This window comes from Scyliorhinus torazame, chromosome 15 (genome assembly GCF_047496885.1).
Source record: "Scyliorhinus torazame isolate Kashiwa2021f chromosome 15, sScyTor2.1, whole genome shotgun sequence".
In the NCBI taxonomy this organism is placed as follows: Eukaryota; Metazoa; Chordata; class Chondrichthyes; order Carcharhiniformes; family Scyliorhinidae; genus Scyliorhinus; species Scyliorhinus torazame.
This window is the reverse complement of record NC_092721.1, coordinates 61,358,804-61,385,848: the sequence shown is the minus strand read 5'-3', so window position 1 is coordinate 61,385,848 and position 27,045 is coordinate 61,358,804. Positions and strand designations below refer to the sequence as shown.

The window sequence follows — 27,045 nt, the reverse complement described above, 5'->3', positions numbered from 1 at the left end:
CCTCCTTTACAGCTGTAGCACAGCACGAAGGATCACAGGTAGCTCAGTTCCCCCACACGCCAACTCCTGTCCCCCAAAATCAGGCACTGTAGCCCATTCACACAGGGAGTTGGATCTGGATGCGCACAGCCAGATGCTATCAACCTCAGTTGCGCAGGTCAAAGAGACACAGCCTGAGTGAGACACATCCAGAGTGGGAATTTGGAACTTGGTAATTTGGTGCAGTGAGGTAATCAGGAAAGGTAAGTGGTAAGTCTAATTCTGCTGTTTTTCAGTCAAAAGTGCAGTGTGTAGATTAGTGTCTGATTGGCTGAAGCTGCCCCCGCCCTAATTGCTGAGAGGCAGTTATCTGGCAGTCACCTGAGGCCTGTTTAGGGGCACAAAGGTATACAGTGTATTCTTCTCTTTGAAGTTTTAAGTACTGTGTGTCATCTGATCAGCTAAAGTCTGTATAAAAGACAGACAGAAAGCGCACTCAGTAAGCGTTGCGCAGGTCAAAGAGACACAGCCTGAGTGAGTGAGACACATCCAGAGTGGGAATTTGGAACTTGGTAATTTGGTGCAGTGAGGTAATTAAAAAAGGTAAGTGGTAAGTCTAATTTTGCTGTTTTTCAGTCAAAAATGCAGTGTGTAGATTAGTGTCTGATTGGCTGAAGCTGCCCCCACCCTAATTGCTGAGCGGCAGTTATCTGGCAGTCACCTGAGGCCTGTTTAGGGGCACAAAGGTACACCATGTATTCTTTTCTTTAAAGTTTAAATAGTGCGAGTCATCTGGTCAGCTAAAGTCTGTATAAAAGACAGACAGAAAGCGCACTCAGTAAGCGTTGCGCAGGTCAAAGAGACACAGCCTGAGTGAATGAGACACATCCAGAGTGGGAATTTGGAACTTGATAATTTGGTGCAGTGAGGTAATTCGGTGCAGAGTGGGAGAAGGTGCTTTGTCCCTACTGTTTTGTTCTCTCTCTTTCTTCTGGCCTGGAACTTTTAATCAGCAGGGGGAGACCCTGAGAGCATCTGAGACCCTCAGAAGATAAGTAAGTGATTTTTACTCATTTTTACTTTTATTACCTTTTCAAATTGTGTGTGTGGGGAGGGGGGAAACTGAAGTGACATCACAGAAAAGCTGTGACCTGATTGGCTCGTTGGGAATCTACCCTAAATTTAAAAAATTAAGCATTGGTAAACTAATTAAACATAATTACTTAATTATAATTTAGAGGAGTATCTAAGCCAGCAATCAGAAAGTACTGTATTTAGCTTTCACATTTATAGTAGAAATCTAGTGCTAGGAAACATATAGTTAACAGTAACTTTTTAAAAAACTTTTAATTTAATTTACTAATTTTAATTGACGCAATGTCAATTAGAGGAGGGCAGTGCTCTGACTGCGAGATGTGGCAGGTCCGGCAGGCTTCCAGCGTCCCGGATGGCTTCATCTGCAGAAAGTGCACCCAACTTAGTTTCGGGAGTTCAGTTTCGGGAGCGGCCACAGGGAGCAAGTGCTGTTGGGAGAGGTAAGTGCTGTTTAAAAACTTCCTTACCTTGCAGGTCAGCTGTTAGTTTCGGGAGTTAAGTTTCGGGAGCGGCCACAGGGAGCAAGTGCTGCTGGGAGAGGTAAGTGCTGTTTAAAAACTTCCTTACCTTGCAGGTCAGCTGTTAGTTTCGGGAGTTCAGTTTCGGGAGCGGCCACAGGGAGCAAGTGATGCTGGGAGAGGTAAGTGCTGTTTAAAAACTTCCTTACCTTGCAGGTCAGCTGTTAGTTTCGGGAGTTCAGTTTCGGGAGCAGGTCTATTGGCTGACTGTAAATCAGGAAGGATACAAAAGGTGTGGCTGAAGTGCCTTTAGAAAGGGAGTGCTGGAAGCAAACAGAGTGTATCTGAGTTTGGGTAAGGCTGAGTTCGGGTAAGAGGTGAGTGAGGGCTGTGTTTTTTTGGAGTTTGGTGTTTGGGGTTGAGTTTCCAAAAAAAAAAAACAATTGATTAAGTAAATTTGGTTAAGGGAATTTGGTGCTCATCTCAAGGAGGTGCAGAGAAGCAGACCTGTGAGGGAGTCTCGGGAGCAATTACATCACAGCCAGCAGGTAAGTGATTGGCTTGTGACTGGTAAGTGATTTTTTAATCTTTTCTCTCTTTGACTTTCTCTTAGCTGTGTAGTGTAGTTCAAATTTAACTTCAGGTTTAAGTCATGGCAGGAGAGCTCAGACCCGTGTCATGCTCCTCTTGTGAGATGTGGCAATTCAGGGACCCTTCTGGTGTCCCTGACTCCTTCATCTGCAAGAAGTGTGTCCAACTGCAGCTCCTGTTAGACCGCCTGACGGCTCTGGAGCTGCGGATGGACCCACTTTGGAGCATCCGCGATGCTGAGGAAGTTGTGGATAGCACATTCAGTGAGTTGGTCACATCGCAGATTAAAATTACTGAGGCAGATAGGGAATGGGTGACCAACAGACAGAGGAAGAGTAGGAAGGCAGTGCAGGGATCCCCTGCGGTCATCTCCCTCCAAAACAGATTTACCGTTTTGGAAACTGTTGGGGTAGATGGCTCACCAGGGGAAGGTGGCAGCAGCCAGGTTCATGGCACCATGGCTGGCTCTGCTGCACAGAAGGGCGGGAAAAAGAGTGGCAGAGCTATAGTGATAGGGGATTCAATTGTAAGGGGAATAGACAGGCGTTTCTGCGGACGCAAACGAGAATCCAGGTTGGTATGTTGCCTCCCTGGTGCAAGGGTCAAGGATGTCTCGGAGCGGCTGCAGGGCATTCTGGAGGGAGAGGGTGAACAGCCAGCTGCCGTGGTGCATATAGGCACCAACGATATAGGTAAAAAACTGGATGAGGTCCTACAAGCTGAATTTAGGGAGTTAGGAGTTAAACTAAAAAGTAGGACCTCAAAGGTAGTAATCTCAGGATTGCTACCAGTGCCACGTGATAGTCAGAGTAGGAATGACAGGATAGCTAGGATGAATACGTGGCTTGAGAGATGGTGCAAGAGGGAGGGTTTCAAATTCCTGGGACATTGGGACCGGTTCTGGGGGAGGTGGGACCTGTACAAATCGGACGGTCTGCATCTGAGTGGGACCGGAACCAATGTTCTCGGGGGGGTGTTTGCTAGTGCAGTTGGGGAGGGTTTAAACTAATGTGGCAGGGGGATGGGAACCGATGTAGGAAGTCAGTGGGGACGGAAACAAAAGGCAGGAAGGGAGAGTGTGTAAAGCATGACCAGAGAAAGCAGGGCAGAGAGCAAGGAAAGTCTACATTAAACTGCATTTATTTCAATGCAAGGGGCCTGACGGGCAAAGCGGATGAACTCAGGCCATGGATGGGCACATGGGACTGGGATATTATAGCTATGACTGAAACATGGCTAAGGGAGGGGCAGGACTGGCAGCTCAATGTTCCGAGGTACAGATGCTATAGAAAGGATAGAACAGGAGGTAAGAGAGGAGGGGGAGTTGCGTTTTTGATTAGGGAGAACATCACGGCAGTACTTAGAGGGGATATATCCGAGGGTTCGCCCACTGAGTCTATATGGGTGGAACTGAAAAATAAGAAGGGAGAAATCACCTTGATAGGACTGTACTACAGGCCCCCAAATAGTCAGCGGGAAATTGAGGAGCAAATATGTAAGGAGATTACAGATAGCTGCAAGAAAAATAGGGTGGTAATAGTAGGGGACTTTAACTTTCCCAACATTGACTGGGACAGCCATAGCATTAGGGGCTTGGATGGAGGGAAATTTGTTGAGTGTATTCAGGAGGAATTTCTCATTCAGTATGTGGATGGACCGACTAGGGAGGGGTCAAAACTTGACCTCGTCTTGGGAAATAAGGAAGGGCAAGTGACAGAAGTGTTAGTGAGGGATCACTTTGGGACAAGTGACCATAACTCCATTAGTTTTAAGATAGCTATGGAGAATGATAGGTCTGGCCCAAGAGTTAAAATTCTTAATTGGGGCAAGGCCAATTTTGATGGTATCAGACAGGAACTTTCAGAGGTAGATTGGGGGAGACTGTTGGCAGGCAAAGGGACGGCTGGTAAATGGGAGGCTTTTAAAAATGTGTTAACCAGGCTGCAGGGTAAGCACATTCCCTTTAGAGTGAAGGGCAAGGCTGGTAGAAGTAGGGAACCCTGGATGACTCGAGATATTGAGACTCTGGTCAAAAAGAAGAAGGAGGCATATGACGTACATAAACAACTGGGATCAAGTGGATCCCTTGGAGAGTATAGAGATTGTCGAAATAGAGTTAAAAGAGAAATCAGGAGGGCAAAAAGGGGACATGAAATTGCTTTGGCAAATAATGCAAAGGAGAATCCAAAGAGCTTCTACAGATACATAAAGGGAAAAAGAGTAACTAGGGACAGAGTAGGGCCTCTTAAGGATCAACAAGGACATCCATATGCAGAGCCACAAGAGTTGGGTGAGATCCTGAATGAATATTTCTCATCGGTATTCACGGTGGAGAAAGGCATGGATGTTAGGAAACTAAGGGAAATAAATAGTGATGTCTTGAGAAGTGTGCATATTACAGAGGAGGAGGTGCTGGAAGTCTTAAAGCGCATCAAGGTAGATAAATCCCCGGGACCTGATGAAATGTATCCCAGGATGTTGTGGGAGGCTAGGGAGGAAATTGCGGGTCCCCTAACAGAGATATTTGAATCATCGGCAGCCACAGGTGAGGTGCTTGAAGATTGGAGAGTAGCGAATGTTGTGCCCTTGTTTAAGAAGGGCAGCAGGGAAAAGCCTGGGAACTACAGACTGGTGAGCCTAACGTCTGTAGTAGGTAAGTTGCTAGAAGGTATTCTGAGAGACAGGATCTACAAGCATTTAGAGAGGCAAGGACTGATTCGGGGCAGTCAGCATGGCTTTGTGCGTGGAAAATCATGTCTCACAAATTTGATTGAGTTTTTTGAGGGGGTTACCAAGAAGGTAGATGAGGGCAGTGCAGTAGACGTTGTCTACATGGACTTTAGCAAAGCCTTTGACAAGGTACCGCATGGTAGGTTGTTGCAGAAGGTTAAAGCTCACAGGATCCAGGGTGAGGTTGCCAATTGGATTCAAAATTGGCTGGACGACAGAAGACAGAGGGTGGTTGTAGAGGGTTGTTTTTCAAACTGGAGGCCTGTGACCAGTGGTGTGCCTCAGGGATCGGTGCTGCGTCCACTGTTATTTGTGATTTATATTAAGGATTTGGATGAGAATTTAGGAGGCATGGTTAGTAAGTTTGCAGATGACACTAAGATTGGTGGCACAGTGGATAGTGAAGAAGGTTATCCAGGATTGCAACGGGATCTTGATCAATTAGGCCAGTGGGCCAACGAATGGCAGATGGAGTTTAATTTAGATAAATGTGAGGTGATGCATTTTGGCAGATCGAATCAGGCCAGGACCTACTCAGTTAATGGTATGGCGTTGGGGAGAGTTATAGAACAAAGAGATCTAGGAGTACAGGTTCATAGCTCCTTGAAGGTGGAATCGCAGGTGGACAGGGTGGTGAAGAAGGCATTCGGCATGCTTGGTTTCATTGGTCAGAACATTGAATACAGGAGTTGGGACGTCTTGTTGAAGTTGTACAAGACATTGGTACGGCCACACTTGGAATACTGTGTGCAGTTCTGGTCACCCTATTATAGAAAGGATATTATTAAACTAGAAAGAGTGCAGAAAAGATTTACTAGGATGTTACCGGGACTTGATGGTTTGAGTTATAAGGAGAGGCTGGATAGACTGGGACTTTTTTCCCTGGACCGTAGGAGGCTTAGGGGTGACCTTATAGTGGTCTATAAAATAATGAGGGGCATAGATAAGGTAGATAGTCAACATCTTTTCCCAAAGGTAGGGGAGTCTAAAACTAGAGGGCATAGGTTTAAGGTGAGAGGGGAGAGATTCAGAAGGGCCCAGAGGGGCAATTTCTTCACTCAGAGGGTAGTGAGTGTCTGGAATGTGCTGCCAGAGGTAGTAGTAGAGGCGGGTACAATTGTGTCTTTTAAAAAGCATTTAGATAGTTACATGGGTAAGATGGGTATAGAGGGTTATGGGCCAAGTGCGGGCAACTGGGACTAGCTTAATGGTAAAAACTGGGCGGCATGGACTGGTTGGGCCGAAGGGCCTGTTTCCATGCTGTAAACTTCTATGATTCTATGATTCTATAACTGGAGCTCCTCACATACCGCATGGTTTGGTTGGAGCGGCAGTTGGATGCACTTAGGAGCATGCAGGTGGCGGAAAGCGTCATAGATAACAGTTATATAAATGTGGTCACACCCAAGGTGCAGGCAGAGACATGGGTGACCACCAGAAAGGGCAGGCAGTCAGTGCAGGAATCCCCTGTGGTTGTCCCCCTCTCGAACAGGTATACCACTTTGGATACTGTCGGGGGATAGCCTATCAGGGGAAAACAGCAGCAGCCAGAGCAATGGCACCACGGCTAGCTCTGATGTTCAGAAGGGAGGGTCAAAGCACAGAAGAGCAATAGCCATAGGGGACTCTATAGTCAGGGGCACAGATAGGCGCTTCTGTGGACATGAAAGAGACTCCAGGATGGTATGTTGCCTCCCTGGTGCCAGGGTCCAGGATGTCTCCGAACGGGTAGAGGGCATCCTGAAGGGGCAGGGCAAACAGGCAGAGGTCATTGTACATATTGGTACTAACGACATAGGCAGGAAGGGGCATGAGGTCCTGCAGCAGGAGTTCAGGGAGCTAGGCAGAAAGTTAAAAGGCAGGACCTCTAGGGTTGTAATCTCGGGATTACGCCCTGTGCCACGTGCCAGTGAGGTTAGAAATAGGAAGATAGAGCAGCTAAACACGTGGCTAAACAGCTGGTGTAGGAGGGAGGGTTTCCGTTATCTGGACCACTGGGAGCTCGTCCGGGGCAGGTGTGATCTATATCAGAAGGACGCGTTGCATCTAAACTGGAGAGGCATAAATATCCTGGCCGCGAGGTTTGTTAGTGTCACACGGGAGGTTTTAAACAAGTATGGCAGGGGGTGGGCACGGGAGCAATAGGTTAGAAGGTGAGAGCATTGAGGGAGAACTAGGGAATAGGGCCAGTATCGCTCTGAGGCAGAGCAGACAGGGTGAAGTTGCTGAACACAGCGGGTCTGGTGGCCTGAAGTGCATATGTTTTAATGCAAGAAGTATTACGGGTACGGCAGATGAACTTAGAGCATGGATTAGTACTTGGAACTATGATGTTGTTGCCATTACAGAGACCTGGTTGAGGGAAAGGCAGGATTGGTAGACAAACGTTCCAGGATTTCGGTGTTTCAGGCGGGATAGAGGGGGATGTAAAAGGAGTGGCTACTGGTTAGGGAGAATATCACAGCTGTACTACGGGAGGACACCTCAGAGGGCAGTAAGGCTATATCGGTAGAGATCAGGAATAGGAAGGGTGCAGTCACAATGTTGGGGGTTTACTACAGGCCTCCCAACAGCCAGCGGGAGATAGAGGAGCAGATAGGTAGACAGATTTTGGAAAAGAGTAAAAACAACAGGGTTGTTGTGATGGGAGACTTCAACTTCCCCAATATTGACTGGGACTCACTTAGTGCCAGGTGCTTAGAAGGGGCAGATTTGTAAGGAGCATTCAGGAGGGCTTCTTAAAACAATATGTAGACAGTCCAACTAGGGAAGGGGTTGTACTGGACCCGGTATTGGGGAATGAGCCCAGCCAGGTGGTAGAAGTTTCAGTTGGGGAGCATTTCGAGAACAGTGACCACAATTCAGTAAGTTTTAAAGTGCTGGTGGACAAGGATAAGAGTGGTTTTAGGGTGAATGTGCTAAATTGGGGGAAGGCTAATTAGAACAATATTAGCCGGGAACTGAAGAACCTAGATTTGGGGCGGATGTTTGAGGGTAAATCAACATCTGACATGTGGGAGGCTTTCAAGTGTCAGTTGAAAGGAATTCAGGACCGGCATGTTCCTGTGAGGAAGAAGGATAAATAAGGCAATTTTCGGGAACCTTGGATAACGAGAGATATTGTAGGCCTCGTCAAAAACAAAAAGGAGGCATTTGTCAGGGCTAAAAGACTGGGAACAGACGAGGCCTGTGTGGAATATAAGGAAAGTAGGAAGGAACTTAAGCAAGGAGTCAGGAGGGCTAGAAGGGGTCACGAAAAGTCATTGGCAAATAGGGTTAAGGAAAATCCCAAGGATTTTTACACATACATAAAAAGCAAGAGGGTAGCCAGGGAAAGGGTTGGCCCACTGAAGGATAGGCAAGGGAATCTGTGTGTGGAGCCAGAGGAAATGGGCGATGTACTAAATGAATACTTTGCACCAGTATTCACCAAAGAGAAGGAATTGGTAGATGTTGAGTCTGGAGAAGGGTGTGTAGATAGCCTGGGTCACATTGAGATCCAAAAAGACGAGGTGTTGGGCGTCTTGAAAAATATTAAGGTAGATAAGTCCCCAGGGCCTGATGGGATCTACCCCAGAATACTAAAAGAGGCTAGAGAGGAAATTGCTGAGAAATCTTTGGATCCTCACTGTCTTCAGGTGATGCCCCAGAGGACTGGAGAATAGCCAATGTTGTTCCTCTGTTTCAGAAGGGTAGCAAGGATAATCCAGGGAACTACAGGCCGGTGAGCCTTACGTCAGTGGTTGGGAAATTACTGGAGAGAATTCTTCGAGACAGGATTTACTCCCATTTGGAAGCAGATGGGAGTATTAGTGAGAGGCAGCATGGTTTTCTGAAGGGGAGGTCGTGTCTCACTAACTTGGAGAGTTTTTCGAGGAGGTCACAAAGATGATTGATGCAGGTAGGGCAGTGGATGTTGTCTATATGGACTTCAGTAAGGCCTTTGGTAGACTAGTACAAAAGGTGAAGTCAAACGGGATCAGGGGTGAGCTGGCAAGGTGGATACAGAACTGGCTAGGTCATAGAAGGCAGAGAGTAGCAATGGAAGGATGCTTTTCTAATTGGAGGGCTGTGACTAATGGTGTTCCACAGGGATCAGTGCTGATACCTTTGCTGTTTGTAGTATGTATAAATCATTTGGAGGAAAATGTAACTGGTATGATTAGTAAGTTTGCGGACGACACAAAGGTTGGTGGAATTGCGGATAACGATGAGGACTGTCAGAGGATACAGCAGGATTTAGATTGTTTCGAGACTTGTGCGGAGAGATGGCAGATGGAGTTTAATCAGGACAAATGTGAGGTAATGCATTTTGGTAGGGAACATACAGTGAATGGTAGAACCCTCAAGAGTATTGAAAGTCAGAGAGATCTAGGTGTACAGGTCCACAGGTCACTGAAACGGGCAACACAGGCGGAGAAGGTAGTCAAGAAGGCATACGGCATGCTTGCCTTCATTGGCCGGGGCATTGAGTATAAGAATTGGCAAGTCATGTTGCAGCTGTATAGAACCTTAGTTAGGCCACACTTGGAGTATAATGTTCAATTCTGGGTGCCACACTACCAGAAGGATGTGGAGGCTTTAGAGAGGGTGCAGAAGAGATTTACCAGAATGTTGCATGGTATGGAGGGCATTAGCTATGAGGAGTGTTGAATAAACTCGGTTTGTTCTCACTGGAACGACGGAAGTTGAGGGGCGACCTGATAGAGGTCTACAAAATTATGAGGGGCTTAGACAGAGTGGATAGTCAGAGGTTTTTCCCCAGGGTAAAGGGGTCAATTACTAGGGGGCATAGGTTTAAGGTGCGAGGGGCAAGGTTTAGAGTAGATGCACGAGGCAAGTATTTTACACCGAGGGTAGTGGGTGCCTGGAACTCGCTACCGGAGGAGGTGGTGGAAGCAGGGACGAAAGGGACATTTAAGGGGCATCTTGACAAATACATGAATAGGATGGTAACAGAGGGATACGGACCCAGGAAGTGTAGAAGATTGTAGTTTACTCGGGCAGCATGGTCGGCACGGCCTTGGAGGGCCGAAGAGCCTGTTCCTGTGCTGTACTTTTCTTTGTTCTTTGTTCAGTCAGGGCTCCCTCCTTTGAGGAGGGAGTGGAAGACACAAATAACATGCCAGTGACTGATGGAAATGAGGCTATGACAGGTGAGGACCTTGAGAGGATTATTATCACCGAGAGGTAGTGATGGGCAAGCTAATGGGGCTAAAGGTAGACAAGTCTCCTGGCCCTGATGGAATGCATCCCAGAGTGCTAAAAGAGATGGCTAGGGAAATTGCAAATGCACTAGTGATAATTTACCAAAATTCACTAGACTCTGGGGTGGTCCCGGCGGATTGGAAATTAGCAAACGCGACACCACTGTTTAAAAAAGGAGGTATCCAGAAAGCGGGTAATTATAGGCCAGTGAGCTTAACTTCGGTAGTAGGGAAGATGCTGGAATCTATCATCAAGGAAGAAATAGCGAGGCATCTGGAAATTGTCCCATTGGGCAGACGCAGCATGGGTTCATAAAGAGCAGGTCGTGCCTAACTAATTTAGTGGAATTTCTTGAGGACATTACCAGTGCGGTAGATATCGGGGAGCCAATGGATGTGGTATATCTGGATTTCCAGAAAGCCTTTGACAAGGTGCCACACACAAGATTGCTGCATAAGATAAAGATGCCTGGCATTAAGGGGAAAGTAGTAGCATGGATAGAGGATTGGTTAATTAATAAAAAGCAAAGAGTGGGGATTAATGGGTGTTTCTCTGGTTGGCAATCAGTAGCTAGTGATGTCCCTCAGGGATCAGTGTCGGGCCCACAACTGTTCACAATTTACATAGATGATTTGGAGTTGGGGACCAAGGGCAATGTGTCCAAGTTTGCAGATGACACTAAGATGAGTGGTAAAGCAAAAAGTGCAGAGGATACTGGAAGTCTGCAGAGGGATTTGGATAGGCTAAGTGAATGGGCTAGTGCAATACAATGTTGACAAAAGTGAGGTTATCCATTTTGGTAGGAATAACAACAAAAGGGATTATTATTTAAATGATAAAATATTAAAACATGCTGCTGTGCAGAGAGACCTGGGTGTGCTAGTGCATGAGTCGCAAAAAGTTGGTTTACAGGTGCAACAGGTGATTAAGAAGGCAAATGGAATTTTGTCCTTCATTGCTAGAGGGATGGAGTTTAAGACTAGGGAGGTTCTGCTGCAATTGTATAAGGTGTTAGTGAGGCCACTCCTGGAGTATTGTAATCAGTTTTGGTCTCCTTACTTGAGAAAGGACGTACTGGCACTGGAGGGCGTGCAGAGGAGATTCACTAGGTTAATCCCAGAGCTGAAGGGGTTGGATTACGAGGAGAGGTTGAGTAGACTGGGACTGTACTCGTTGGAATTTAGAAGGATGAGGGGGGATCTTATAGAAACATATAAAATTATGAAGGGAATAGATAGGATAGAAGCAGGCAGGTTGTTTCCACTGGTGGGTGAAAGCAGAACTAGGGGGCATAGCCTCAAAATAAGGGGAAGTAGATTTAGGACTGAGTTTAGGAGGAACTTCTTCACCCAAAGGGTTGTGAATCTATGGAATTCCTTGCACAGTGAAGCAGTAGAGGCTCCTTCATCAAATGTTTTTAAGATAAAGATAGATAGTTTTTTGAAGAATAAAGCGATTAAGGGTTATGGTGTTCGGGCCGGAAAGTGGAGCTGAGTCCACAAAAGATCAGCCATGATCTCATTTAATGGTGGAGCAGGCTCGGGGCCAGATGGCCTACTCCTGCTCCTAGTTCTTATGTTCTTATGAGCCTGCCTTTGCGCTATTGTAATGACTGCAATTGTTAGCTGTATAGTGCCTGAACCTCCCAACTGCAATGTGTCGGATTGTCTAAACAATGTTGCATATGTACTGTAGCTGTGACCCTTTAATAGTTTGATCCTTCTGACCTTTTCATGTCCCTCTGAGCAGGACAAATAGTCAATCATACCAAATCTACATTTGGCCCCAAGCCCTAATGGATGCTCAGAAGAATGCGCACCATGAGTTAAATCCTTGATTGACATTTAAGTTTTCCTAACGCGTCTCAGCTGAGCCTTGCTGCCCATGTAGTGAAGCAGAAATTATTAGGGTGCCCCTTCATTGGGCCCAAAAGTGCATTAGTCAACTCCTTCCACAAGCCCTCAGATCCCTTACTCGCAATTGTTTCCCAAAGTTATTTTTCAACTGTATCAGCGGTCAAAATTATGTTGCTCCACTTGTATTACAAGATCAGCTTGCAGCACCGCACCATCCCCGTATCACCATTCAACTCCCTCCTATTCTCCTCAATGTTTATCATGTGCAAGTTTCCTTCTCCGATCACCCTCCTGGCACCCCCTCTAATCCTGCAGCCCATCGTTATTCTAGTTGATATCCCTGTCCTCCAGACTGGACCATTTTATATGCATGTCCCCATGCCCTCTGTCAAACTCACCCCTCTCCATCTTGAGGCCTTATGCACAGTGACCTACCAGGAACCCCACCATGAGTCAATCAAATGTCCGCCTCTTACTTATCAGTTCCCAATTTACAGGTTGTAGATGCCTCCCCTGACTGTGACTGTGCTATTTGCCACCCACTACCAAGACATCAATGCCAAAATGTGTGGGACTGACAAATGCTGTGCGCGTGATGAACAGGCCCACCCCTCCATAGAATGGGACTAAGACCTATGTGTCAGACATAACCTGCTCAGACTTTAACCATTGCTACCATCTCTATCCCTCTACCCCCCCCCCCCCCCCCTCCCCGGGCCAACCATGTGTCTCTGACCACCGCTACCTTCCCAGGCTCCTGTAACCTACCCCCTCACCATGACCCTCGCTCCACACCCCCAGTTATGTGTCTCTTTCAACCCCGTCCCTTATCTACATTCAGTCATTCCCCCCCACCCCCAGTCAAGCGCATACCTTCCATCTTCCATCCCTTCCCTCTGGTCTTGCCTGAACAGCCTTGGCATGGTGTCAGAGCGGAAACAAGAGCAAAACTGAATGGTAGGCAAACATTGTGCATACAGGCCTCAAAGTCATGAGAGATGTGCAGTTCACCAGGTGCATGCCACTTATATCCATTGTGAATCAGAGTGGTCAAATTACCCACTGGAGAGGCAATTAGATTTGGAGTGTGGACATGATTCCAGTGAGCTGGAATTTAAAAAAAATAAATTGAGAGTACCCAATTCATTTTTTCCAATTAAGCGGCAATTTAGCGTGGCCAATCCACCTACCCTGCACATCTTTGGGTTGTGGGGGCGAAACCCACGCAAACACGGGGAGAATGTGCAAATTCCACACAGACAGTGACCCAGGGCCAGGATCGAACCTGGGACCTCGGCGCCGTGAGGCAGCAGGGCTAACCCACTGCGCCACCATGCTGCCCTGTGAGCTGGACTTTTAATGAGCATTCATGAGATGTGTAAAGGGTTTCAAACGTGATTGTTGAAATGGACCAATGAGAGACTCGACCTGCCATGAAAGTCAGGATGGGAAAATTCCAAACTATTGCCCTGCCAGCTGAAAAACGGCTTTTGCTGTCACTCCAAATGTTGTATTTCCACTGCTGGTGGAATAGGCTGCCCTTTGTCTCTCTACTTCACTTTAAGATACTTCTTAAAAACTAGCAGTGAAATTCTCCTGAGACTAAGTGAGGAGCTTGCACCGACGCCACGTGGAACACAATCGATTCCAAAGAAAAATGGTGCGGGATTTGTCAGATTTGTGATTGACATCCCGGAGGCTAACAAGCTGCAGCAACATATACACACTTCACTCCCCACACACACTCATCCCAACCAACAAAGATAGCACTGGTTTCTCGGGAGAGCGCCCATCCCGCTGGTGGTTTGGCTGGGGCCAGAGGGCACCTAGAGGGGTTGTCCTGGGGGGGTCCCATATGACCCGTGGCGCAACGTTCACAGTGGACAGTCAGCAGCATGCTCAGCTACATAGTTGCCTTGCAGGCCGCGGCAATGGCGTTCCATGCCTGTCCACCCCAATCCCACAGCCCAACCGCTGACATCCCCTCCCCCGCTCCATCCCTGGCCCAGATAGAACCCCCCCCAGCCAGTGGCACAACCGTAAGGAAACTATGGAGACATTTTCCGTACCCCTCTCTCTCCCTCACGATTTTTCAAAGCACAAGTGAACCAAGCCGTCGGAAATACGTGGAGGCGGAGAATCGCCCAAATGCTGTCAAGAGAATCCCACCCTAGTTATTTAATCCACATTTTAGATCTGTCCTAACATGTCCTTTCGTGGCTCTGTGTCAAGTTGTATTTGATAAAGCTCCTGTGAAGTGCTTTGGGACATTATACTACATTCAACAAGAAAGAAAGATTTGGATTTATATTTCATTTTTCACAACCGCTGGATTTCTCAAAGCACTTTACAGCTTGTTGTTATCGAAGAAACATGACAGCCAAAATTTCAAAACAGCAACGTGATATTGTCCAGATAATCTGTTCTATTGTGATGTTGATTCAGGAGTAAATATTGGCCAGGACACCAGGGTAACTCATCTGTTTGGCATTTGATTAAGCTTTTACTTTGTCCATCAATTCCTGCCAAGTGTTGAGTGTATTTTTCCAGTGTGACCTGTGGTCACAAACAAAACAACCTACACTGGCTGGCACAATGGTTAGAACTGCTGCCTCGCAGCGGCAGAGACCCAGATTCAATTCCAGCCTTGGGTGTCTGTGTGGAGATTGCACATTCTCCCCTTGTCTGTGTGAGTTTCTCTGGCCGCTCCTGTTTCGCCGCACAGTCTAAAAATGTGCGGTTTAGGTGGATTGGCCATTCTAAATAGTCCCTTAGTGTACAAAGATGTGTAGGTTAGTGGGGTTGACCATGATCAAAGTGCAGGGTTACGGGGATAGGGCGGGAGAGTGGGCCTAGATAAAGTGTTCTTTTGGAGAGTTAGTGCAGACTTGATGAGCTGAATGGACTCCTTCTGCACTCCTGGTACACTTCATAGAATCCCTACAGTGCAGAAGGAGGCCATTCGGCCCATTGTGTGTTCACCGACCCTTCGAAAGAGCACTCTACCTAGCCCCACTCCCCACCCTATCCCTGTAACCCCACCTAACCTTTGGACACTAAGGAGCAATTTAGCATGGTCAATCCACCTAACCTGCACATCTTTGGACTGTGGGAGGAAATCGGAGCACCCGGAGGAAACCCACGCAGACATGGAGAGCACGTGCAAACTCCACACAGTCACACGAGGTCGAAATCGAACCCAGGTCCCTGGCAATGTGAGGCAGCTGTACTAACCACTGTGCCACCACTTCTGACAGAAATATCACCAAACTAGCATCTTAAACTAGAAGTGCCTTGCAAATCTAGCGACTCAAAATTGGGCATCCGTGAGTCATAGTGGGCCATTAGCAGGAGAGAACTGTACTCAACCACAATCTGTAACCAACCTCATGGCTTGGCATATCGCCTACTCGAACATTACCATCAAGCTGGTGACTAATCCTGGTTCAATGAACAGGGCATGTCAGGAGAGCACCAGGCATAGCTAAAGTTTAGGTGCCAATATGGTGAAGCGACAACAGAAGACTACTTGCATGCCAAACAGTAGAAGCAGCAGGCGATAAACAGAGCTAAGCAATCCCATGGCCAACAGATCACGGTGGCACAGTGGTTAGCACTGCTGCCTCAGTGCCAGGGACCCGGGTTCAATTCCAATCTCGGGTGACTGTCTGTGTGGAGTATGTGCAGTCTCCTTTGTCTGTGTGGATTTCCTCGGATGCTCCAGTTTCCTCCCACAGTCCAAAGATATGCAGATAAGGTGGATTGGCCATTCTAAATTTTCACTTAGTTAGGTGGGGTTATGGGGTTACAGGGATAGGACGGGGGAGTGGGCCAAGGTGGGGTGCTCTTTTAGAGGGTCGGTGAAGACTCGATGGGCCGAATGGCCTCCTTCTGCACAGTATTCTATGATTCTATCTAAGATCTGAAATCTTGCCATATCCATGGAGAAGAATGTGTGGAGCCCGTGGGGAAGCTCTCTTGAGGATTCGGGCCAGCCTTTCACAATGACATTGAAAAGCTGTCTGTGTGCGAGATCCAACTGTGGGACATCCTTGAGTTCCTAGATAAGGTGAGAGAAAAGTCCCTTTATAGTCATGATGTCGACGTACTTCTCATGATGCCTGGTCAGTAGTGGACAGGAAAGCATCAGCTAAGTACAGCTCGTGACAGCATTTGTAGACCACAGGGGCTGTAGCATTGCGGCTTCAGCATCATGCGCTGCAGTTATACAGATGTAGTTTGACTAGGCTTTTTAAGAATAGTTATGAGTGGCTGATGATCTGTTTTCAACACTTACGGGATGACCATATATGAAGCCGTGGAATTTCTGACAGGCGAAAACCAGGGCGAGGGGTTCCTTCTTAATCTGGGCATAACGAGTCTCAGTGCCAGGATCTTGATGAAAATGCCACTGGTCTTCTAGGTCCAGATGCAGACTGTGCCAGGTCTGTGCTGGGAGGCATCTGCTGATAGGAGTACAGCTCCTCCAATGTTGAAGCATTGTAGCACCGGCGGGGCCGACAGTGTCTCCTCGAGTTTGTGGAATGCAGCCGTATGATGCTCCTGCCAACATTATTTGGCATCTTGGTGGAGGAGCTGGCAAAGGGATTAACTGACCTCACTGTGGCAAAGAATGAACTTGAAGAGGAAAGATAATTTGTCATACCAAGGAAACACTGCAAAGCCTACTTGTCCGGGGGGATGGCCATATGTCGCACAGTCATTGTCTTGTTTGGCTCTGGCTTCATACCATCAACTGTGAGTAGGGAACCTGGTTGACCCTGAATCTGCATTTTGCAGGGTTAACCTTCAGCTGTATGATCCTGAGGCTGTGGAGGATGAGATGAAGATGTGCATCATGTTCTTGCATTGTACAGCCCCAAACCATGACATCATTAACAATGATTTCACAGGGTTGTCCTGACAAACAGTTGCTAGAGCTCGATGCCAAAGGAGGCAACACCGGGCATACAAAGAAAATAATATTTGCCTACTAGAGACATGAATGTTGTAAATTTCAAAGACTCCTCATCTACCTTTTGCCTCATAACTGACCCTTGGTGGTACCGAGTCATCTTGTCTCATGTGGTGTATTGCAGGTAATTTCCCAATGACGTTGCAGGTCTTTATATTCTATCACTTCTGGGGCCTGGTACTAAGAGTGTGTACACCTGGACCAAGATGGATTAGCCCCAATGTGATGCTGCCCCAAAGACCCAGCAGCAGCTTTATGTTTTGGTCAATGATATGAAACTGAAAGATGCACTGTGTGCAGATGGTTTGTCTACCATATGCCAAGAGGTCAACCTAGGCGTTAGGATCGGGTGCAGCATATGGGTCGATTCCCCACAGCAACTGCCTGGGCAAAATGTTGTACTTTGCTCCGGTGTCAGTTTTTACTTTTAGTTTTGCTTTGCTGCAGGCAGTGTTCAAGGAGATGCAAATCTTATCCTTCTCTGTGAGGTGTCAACACTGTCACGGTGGACTGTTGTTGGAGGCTCGGTGGTCTGATTGCTCTGATGAAGCTCCAGTTTGTTTGCCCTGTTCATGCTGCAGAGTGCCCACTGCAATGTGGCTGGTGACATAAGCAGGCAGATGTGGTTTAGATTTGCAGCATTTTGCAAAATGGTTCCTTTTGCCACATTTGTTCCAGCGTTTACCAATCACCAAACATACAGTTGTGTTCTGTGAGTGATGGCTGCCACAGCTGGGGCAGGGCATACCCTGTTCCTGCTTTAACTCTTTACTGCTTTTTTCCGACAGCTCATTGAGCATACAGATTCTGATGGCTGATTGCAATATTTCTCGCTATGGACCAAACACACAATACAATCTCTCACCAGCTCATCGGTGAAGGTGCTAGGATTTTAATGTTATGGTGTAGGACTGAATCATTCCATCAAATTTGTGGTTGGTGGTAATAATCACCTGTCTATCCAATATGATGTTCTTAACTGGCATGTATATATGCTCAAACATTTTTTAGCAATATCTCGGGGTCCTCCTCTTCCTCCAACTGAAAAGCAAATGATTCAAATATCCCGATGGCCTCGCTAAGTTCAATAAAGTGTACACCTGTGCCTCCTTGGTTTGTCCGCTAGAGCGACACCATAGTAGGTGAGCCAGTATTTGCAAATTCTGCCCACTTTTCCGCGATGTTTCCGTCAAACACAAGCAGGTCAATGCAGCAAAGTCACGGTGCCATTCTGCCAACTCCTGACACCATGTGCAAGTACTGGGTTGTGATGACTGCTGACCAAGGACTTTGAGCAATAAAGGTTTAGCATTAGCTCCGAGGAACTCTTACAATGTGTGTCGGCCCATACTTCAAGGAGAACTTTCGTGCCCGACATCTGCACCCTAAGTACCCACATCATCCCAGCGTCCACATGACCACCCGGTCTACATTACTGATGGTGGACAATTACACAACTAACAGGTGGTCGAGGATCCACAAATATCCCCATGCTCAATAATGGGTGAGCCCAGCACATCAGTGCAAAAGACGAGGCTGAAGCATTTACAACAACCTTCAGCCAGAAGGATGATCCATCTCGGCCTCCTCAGCATCACAGTCAATTTGATTCACTACATGTGATATCAAGAAGCAGCTGAACGGACTGGATACTTCAAAGGCCACAGCCCATGACACAATAGTACTGAAGACTTGTGCTCCAGAACTAGCTATGCCCCTAGTCAGGCTATGATGTGGAGATGCCGGCGTTGGACTGGGGTGAGCACATAAGAAGTCTTATAACACCAGGTTAAAGTCCAACAGGTTTGTTTCGAATCACTAGATTTCGGAGCACAGCTCCTTCCTCAGCTGAATGAAGAGGTGGGTTCCAGAAACATATATGTAGACAAAGTCAATGATGCAAGCCGATACTTTGAATGCAAGTCTTTGCAGGTAATTAAGTCATTCCAGGTCCAGACTGAGCAACTGGAGAGAGGGATAATCACAGGTTAAAGAGGCGTGAATTGTCTCAAGCCAGGACAGTTGGTAGGATTTTGCAAGCCCAGGCCAGATGTTGGGGGTGAATGTCATGCGACATGAATCCAAGGGCAGCACGGTAGCATAGCGGTTAGCGCAATTGCTTCACAGCTCCAGGGTCCCAGGCTCGATTCCCGGCTGGGTCACTGTCTGTGCGGAGTCTGCATGTTCTCCCCGTGTGTGCGTGGGTTTCCTCCGGGTGCTCCGGTTTCCTCCCACAGTCCAAAGATGTGCAGGTTAGGTGGATTGGCCATGCTAAATTGCCCTTAATGTCCAAAATTGCCCTTAGTGTTGGTTGAGTGGGGTTACTGGGTTATGGGGATAGGGTGGTGTGGGCTTGGGTAGGGTGCTCTTTCCAAGAGCCGGTGCAGACTCGATGGGCCGAATGGCCTCCTTCTGCACTGTAAATTCTATTCTATGAAAGGTCCCGGTTGAGGCTGTACTCATGCATGCGGAACGTGGCTAGAAGTTTCTGCTCAGCGATCCTGCATTGTCGCACGTCCTGAAGGCCGCCTTGGAGAACGCTTACCCGAAGATCAGAGGCTGAATGCCTTTGACTGCTGAAGTGTTCCCCAACTGGAAGGGAACATTCCTGCCTGGCGATTGTCACGCGATGTCCGTTCATCCGTTGTCTCAGCGTCTGCATGGTCTCGCCAATGTACCACGCTCCGGGACCTAGTCAGACTATTCCAGTACAGCTACAGCACTTGCATCTACCCAGAAATGTGGAAAATTGCTTGCGTATATTCTCTACACAACAAAGGAAAAATTCAACCCAAGCAATTACTGTCCCAAGAGTCTATTGTCAATCAGCAGCAAAGTGATGGAAGGGGTCATTAACAGTGCCATCAAACAGGATTTGCTCAGCAATAACCTGATCACTTATGTTCAGTTTGAGTTCCGCCAAGACCATTCAGCTCCTGTCTTCATTACAGACTTAATTCGAAAGATCTGAACCACAGAGTTCAGGTCAGAGTGGCTGCTCTTGACATCATGGATTCATTTGACAGAGTGTCAAATGAAGGAGTCCTAGCAAAACTGGAGTCAATGGGAATCAGGGGGGAAACTCTCCACTGATTGGAGTCATACCTAGCACAGAAAAAAATGTTTGTTGTCGTTGGAGGTCAATAACCTCAGTATCAGGACATTGCTATAAGAGTTCCTCAGAGTAGAATGCTTCTTCAACTGCTTCATCAATAACCTTCACTCCTCCATAAGGTCAGAAGTGGGGATATTTTCTAATGGTTGCACAATGTTCAGCACCATCTGCGACTCTTCAGATACTGAAGCAGCCCATGTACATATGTAGGAAGACCTGGATAAGATTCAGGCTTGGGCTGATAAATGGAATTTGTGCTACAAAAATGCCCGGCAATGACCATCTCCAACAAGAGAGAATCTAACCATCTCCCCTTGACATTCAATGGATCCACTGAATCCCCCGCTATCAACATCTGAGGGTTATCATTGACCAGAAGCTGAATTTGACCAGCTATATAAATGCTGTGGCTACAAGAGGAGCTCAGAGGCTGGGAATTCTGGAGCGAGTAACTCATTTTCTGACCAACAAAACCTGTCCACCATCTACAAAGCACAAGTCAGGAATCTGATGGAATGTTCTACCCGTGCAAAGCTGAGCGCCACTCCAACAACACTGAAGAAACCTGAGACCAACCAGGACAAAATGGCTTGCTAGATTGTCACCCCATCCAGCACCTTCAACATTTACTCCCTCTACCTTCAATGCACAGTGGTAGCAGTCTATGCCATATACGAGATGCACTGCAGGAGCTCACCAAGGGTCCTTCCACTGCACCTTCTAAACACACGGGGTGGGATTCTCCATCGGCGGGATCCTCCGCTTCGCCGATAGCGCACTTATTCTCGCGGATCTCCCGACGGTGTGAGGGTGGCCATAATGGGAAGCCCCATTAGCCGGCTGCTGGGACGGAGGGTCCTGCTGTCTGTGAGGGCAGCACCAGAAAACGGGTCTGACGGGACGGAGAATCCCGCCCACGACCTCTACCACCTAGAAGGCCAAAGGCAGCTGGTGCATGGGGACACAACCATCTGGAAGCTCCCTGCCAAGCCACATACCATCTTGACTTGGAACTATACCACTCTTCCTTTACTGTCACTCAGTCAAAATCCTGGAACTCCCTCCTAACAGTACAGTAAGGGAAGCTGTAACACATGGACTGCAGTGGTTCAGGAATGCGGCTCACCACCACCTTCTCAAGGAAAAACAGGGATGAGAAATAAATGCTGTCCTGGCCAGTGATACTCGCATCCACTGAACTAATACATCTTTCATAAAATGTATTCAGTTTGTGCCCACCAACAATGAAGCAACCCCATTAAACTGGAGGCCAACCTGGAAAAGCTGCAGCTGTACTTCATTCCTCACCCTCAAGTCCCGATATCCTTCACAAAAAGCTCTGAATAGCAGACTCAGTCCAGGCCAAGAACTTGCTGTGTCTACATGCAAAGGCCACCCAAATGAAAATCTATCAGGCTGGCTCAGTGAGGTGTTGGTAAACACTTTGGCGCCGGGAGTGGAGAATCAGCCTGAAAACATTTAACCACAAAAGGCATTCGGCATTTAATTTTCCACTAAACTTTATTCAAGGTTAAATCAAAATCTTGAATGTGATCTGTCACTGTCGTGCCAAATGCAAACTTTAAAAATAAACGTTAAATCACTGTAATATTCCAGAGAGATCTATCATCCAAAAATGGGTGATTGGGATAAGTCAGAGGGTAAAATTTAAAAATTCTCTGACTCAACCCCAACCCGCCCTCTTCTAGGTTTAGCAGAAATGAGACAAGGAGCAGATAGCCAGTTCATTAAAAATGCAAACATTTTAGAGAGGCTCACAGCCAAATTTTATGTGTTTTATAATAAAACTGTAGCCTGGCAAGAAAGCCAAGCGCTAAGGGGAGGAGATAAATGTCTTTAAAGCACGCCTGTGACCCAGAGGGAGCAGACATTCTTATTTATGGCTCCATGTGTGCCCTCACTCTACCTGCCACATCAGACCAACCCCAGCCCACACATCTCCATACAGAGACACCAGACCATGAGATCTGATCTTCTCCAGGATCGTACAGGGCTCGGTGATTGGCATGCGCAACACCATCTCAGTCTGAATCAGATCTCCCCAGAATGGATGTCAAACTCCCCTGGCGAAGGACAGCTCCACTCCTGATCCAGGATCATTCCTCCTCCAGGATCAGATCCCCCAGCATTGAGGCCCTTGAGATTGGGTCCTCCACCCCACCCCAGGATTGCAGATCAGACCTATATGATCCTGAGATCTGCTCCAGAGTCCTCCCAGCCTGACGGGAAACCAGACCTGTCAGTTAAGGACAAAAGATGCACGCTGTAGAGTGTAAACTCCACCCATTGCCTGCAGGAAGCTGGACATCTTGGTGTTCTGTCCAAAATCCCACCTGCCATGCCCATTGCTCCACCCATTAATATCCTTGCATTAGGACCTGCTAAAGTCAGGGGTCAGTTCCATGAAAACTGGATGACGACGCAATCCAAGAGGATTTTTAGTCACTGAGTCTTATCGACCAGGCAAGTACAATGTGTGCATAAACAGGTATCTGCATGAAAATGTGGAGTCACAGTTTCTCAGTTGCATGTCCCATGATGTGTGCTCTTCTTCTGGTTATGAATATTTCTCAGGCAAGGGGCAATGGTTTTTGACACGTTACCTGCCCACCCCAGTTTCGGGAAAGCTGATACTAGTCTGCAGTGAACCAGATTTATTATTTTTGTTCCTCCCCATCATCCTCCCTTTCATGTGATCTGCAGGTAAGTAATGTTTCTTGTGAATTATAACTTAGTTGGTGTTTTGTGGGACATTATTTCTTATTATATGACTTTAATTGAAATATGTTACTCCAAAGTGTTCTGGCTGAAAACAGGTTAAGGCGAGAATGTAGGTATTCAGATTACAGACTGTGACAGGGTTAATGCCAAATAGAAAACGCCAATTCTGAATCAACAAAGTTGCACCTTTAAGACTCTTACCTTGAGACTGGGCAACATCTTTCCTTAAAGCTCTGAATGGAAAGTTCTAAGCAGTTTTGCGGAATGACTCCGAATGTCTTTGATGCCTCGAGCTCCAAGAGTTTTTAATCTGGCTATAGCTAAAGCAACATAAATTATCGAACTAATTAATGAACTGACTAATTAAAGCTAAACTTTGATTTGGCCACTTTGTAGCTCCAGTCCCTTTGAACACATCGCATGGCACAGTGGATTGCATTATGAATTACTATCATACAATCAGAAGTTTCTGACTTTTAAAATGTCCATTATTTTTATTCAGATGAGCCAGAGTGAAGTGTTTCTGAAGCACTGGCAAACAGATCATCTCAATGAGCAATGTCTTAATTTGCAGAAGAAAATTATCATCTGTCAGAAAGGTAATAAAACATTAAAATACATTGTTCAATTTATCATCTTTCATTTTCTCTGTCAACAGAATATTGCAATTTAAAATTTTCACAACCAAATACAGTGCTTTTATTCTATATATGTTTTACATGTATTTGATCAAATTAGTTTAATCATAACAGTTCAGAAATTAATGAACAGGCTAAAGCCTGTGCAAGAAGCTGAAACGTTAGTGAATTTCTCAGGGCTATTAATTGCTTATAATTTTTGTAATCTGTTCGGCAGTTGGTAGCATTGTGCTTCCTTCTGCATTATTGACTCGTACATTTTATTGTGTGAACTGCGGATCCATAATTCTTTTCCATAACTGTAGTTGTCAGAGAATTTCTCACCCGCCAGCGGCTGCTGCAAAGGATGAACATCAAACAGCAAGAGGTCAACTCCATTGAAAGCTTTTTGCAGTCTGCGGAAGATATGGGACTGAAAGTGTATGATTCCTTAGTCATTCAAAATGCGTCTGACATTGCACGGGAAAATGACAGGATTCGGAATGAACTTAATGCAGTCTACCTGAGAGAAAAGTTAGAGGCACGACAGAGAGACGAGCAGGCCACAAAACGGTAAGCATGGGCTTTCGACACTTCGTTCATTGTGAGGAATGATTGCTGGATTTGCAATAAGCCAAGGTTTTTAGAACACATAACGGAAGTTAAAATGATTTTAATGAGCCAAATAATTAGTTTGCAAGATACTAATTAAATACTGCAGTAAAATTGAGCCACCCCAGTGTGCTGAAAGTTTCTGTGCTTAGTGGTTCAATTAATCAAATTCAAGTAAATATTACAGTTGTGACAATTGATGCATTGCACACAAACCCAATGACCAGGTTCTATTTAACACCCTGGTACTTGGAAAACCAGGTTGCTTTCAATAATGGTTTGCTCCAATGAAAGAGTTAACTATTTTGTGTCATCCCACTCGACTGTTTCATGCAAGCTTGCAGCGTCTGCAGCAGCCGAGGTATTGGCGGGACTGCTTGCTGTCGTCTATTTTCCTAATTGCGAACAGTAAAATAGATGACATTGGGGGAACCTCAGCTCCCATTACAACACAGGATAATAAATCATTCAAAACTGTGTGTTTCATTTTGAATCATAATCTAAAGTTTTATATACAATATTAGAGGTGTGATGTTTTAATTTGCACAGTGCAGAAATGAACAGGAGAAGACAGCCAGCTTTCTGTGTTTGACAGGAGTAGTGCTTCCACCCTCACTTCACAGTGGGGGTGTTGGTTGCTTGCTTGTGTGAAAAGCTGGCATTACGTTTGCATGAACAGGTTCATTGTTCTAATTCAGCATCTGGACGTCATTTTAATTTCAGATCTGGCAACGGGAGTGGAAAGGTCAATGAAGACAGTCTTTTGGGCTGCCGAACAGTGAAGCATTTTCACTCGGGTTCGGTGCCGGCACCTACCTTTGTCGATGGGTTGGCACATTCTGTGATTGGATCATCCATCAGATCACCCTCTCTTCACTCAGTATTCAGTATGGATGATAGCAATGGCCTGCAGTCACCACGGAAACAACCTCCTCCTAAACCAAAGCGGGACCCCAATACGCGACTGAGTGCTTCATATGAGGTTGTGACTGCATGTATATCGGCGGCTTCTAAAGAAGCAGCGAATGAAGGTTTGAAGAATGATTGTTCACGTTGAGAATAGTGTAAAATTAGACTAAAATGGACAAATCTTCTTCATGATTAATCTGTCCATTTATGTGACATTTAGTAGCGTCATGGGTGATTTAACTGCCAGACTATAATATATGTATCTTCTCAGGATATTGCCTTTTTTCCCCTGTAACTGAGACTTGAATGATATTTCCTGAAAACAGTGAATCTTAGTAACCAGCTGCAAAATAAAGTGATAATGCTACCAATGTGATGTCACAAAACATAAGCAGTATTTTAGGAACATCAAATCATCTTAGAAATATAGTGAATAGTACGTCCAGTCAGTCATCACTAGCGTAATTGAGCACAGAAGGAGGCCATTCAGCCCATTGTGCCTATGCGAACACTTTGAGAGCTATCCAATAGTCCTACTTCCCTACTCTTTGTCTCATAACCCTGCAGATTTTTCCCTTCAAGTATATATGCAATTACTACTGAATCTGCTCCACCACACTTTCAGGCAGTGCATTCTAGTATATATATATATATGTGTCCACACTATCGCAGTTCTGTGAAATAGGTTGGATGGACCACAGGGTCTTTTGCTGCCTGTCAATTTTTGTAGATACGTGTGTACATAGATACTAATGATTGAACTTCTATAATTTATTTGCTGCAATTATTTCTACGTTTCTACATCACTTGAATTTTGCGGTTGCTTTTTCTGAAATCTGAACCTTCTTACCTCTTGACAACCACATTGTAAGATCACTGCTATGTATCCATTATTAACCCCAAAAGGCAAATTTGCCCATTTCATTGGTGAAGGAAGAAGCCACACACAAAGGCCCATTGGTCAGAATGATAGTGTTACAGTGCTGGAGCTGTGTTTCCAACCTCTGCTCCATTTGTGTACACATTCCCACTTACTGCAAAAGATTAGATAATTAATGCTTTTCAATCCAACAGCAACATAATTCACATAGTGAATATTAAAATATCCAATGGGATGTGCCAGAGCGGAATACAAATCATAGAATCATGAAATCATAGAATTTACAGTGCTGAAGGAGGCCATTTGGCCTATTGAGTCTGCACCGGTCCTTGGAAAGAGCACCCTACCTAAGCCCACACCTCCACGCTATCCCCGTAACCCAGTAAACCCACCTAAGCATTTTGGACACTAAGTGCAATTTGGCATGGCCAATCCAGCTAATCTGCACATCTTTGGACATATTTCATGTATTATATACATTCTAATTAATTTTCACTTGTATGTAGAAATTAATTTTGATTTCAAAGAATTCAACCCAATTTTCTCTTAAATGCAAGTAAATGCAGGTAAATGATTAAATATCTAACTAAGAGTGAGTTCAAAGTAATATTTTAATCCTCAAGAGTATGTGCCTCTCTCAACATCATCAACACCGTTTAAAAAGAAAAAATGAAAGTTACAATTATATAACACTTTTCCTGACTTTAGGATATCCCAACGTGCTTTACAGCCACTGGAGAACTTTTGAAGTGAGATCAGTGTTACAATTGCAACCAGTTTGAATGCAGCAAGCACCCGTATTACTTACCTATTTTTGTTGAGACCCAGCTTCCATGTTATTTTACGAAAGAGAAAATGCTGGAAAATCTCAGCACATCTGGCAGCATTTGTAGGGAGAGAAAAGAGCTAACGTTTCGAGTCCGATGACTCTTTGTCAAAGCTTTGACAAAGAGTCATCGGACTCAAAATGTTAGCTCTTTTCTCTCCCTACAGATGCTGCCAGACCTGCTTAGATTTTCCAGCATTTTCTCTTTTGTTTCAGAATCCAGCATCCGCAGTAATTTGCGATTATTCCATGTTATTTTAACTCTCTCTTAAACTCGTGTACTTTCTTCTGCAACTTCTGACTCAAAGAAGATGCACAAACATTTGGTTTCCTCTGGTGTCCTTTGTGCTTGGTTAAACTCCCTTGAATTTGATAGCAATTCGGCAAAAAATATTCTTTGCTTTTTCTACAGTAGAGCTTCTCATGTGGGGCATAAGATTGGATATTTGATG

The 27,045-nt window shown here is 45.9% G+C and overlaps 1 protein-coding gene across 1 annotated transcript in view; it reads left to right on the top strand.

Annotated features, from left to right (window-relative positions):
• The window catches only part of myo16 (myosin XVI), an 875,686-nt gene that overhangs the window by 775,931 nt on the left and 72,710 nt on the right, over positions 1-27,045 (top strand). The window contains exons 29-31 of the mRNA XM_072476270.1: positions 23,252-23,348; positions 23,693-23,939; positions 24,702-25,009. Coding sequence (XP_072332371.1) covers positions 23,252-23,348; positions 23,693-23,939; positions 24,702-25,009 — 652 coding nt within the window. The remainder of the gene's footprint in view (positions 1-23,251; positions 23,349-23,692; positions 23,940-24,701; positions 25,010-27,045) is intronic.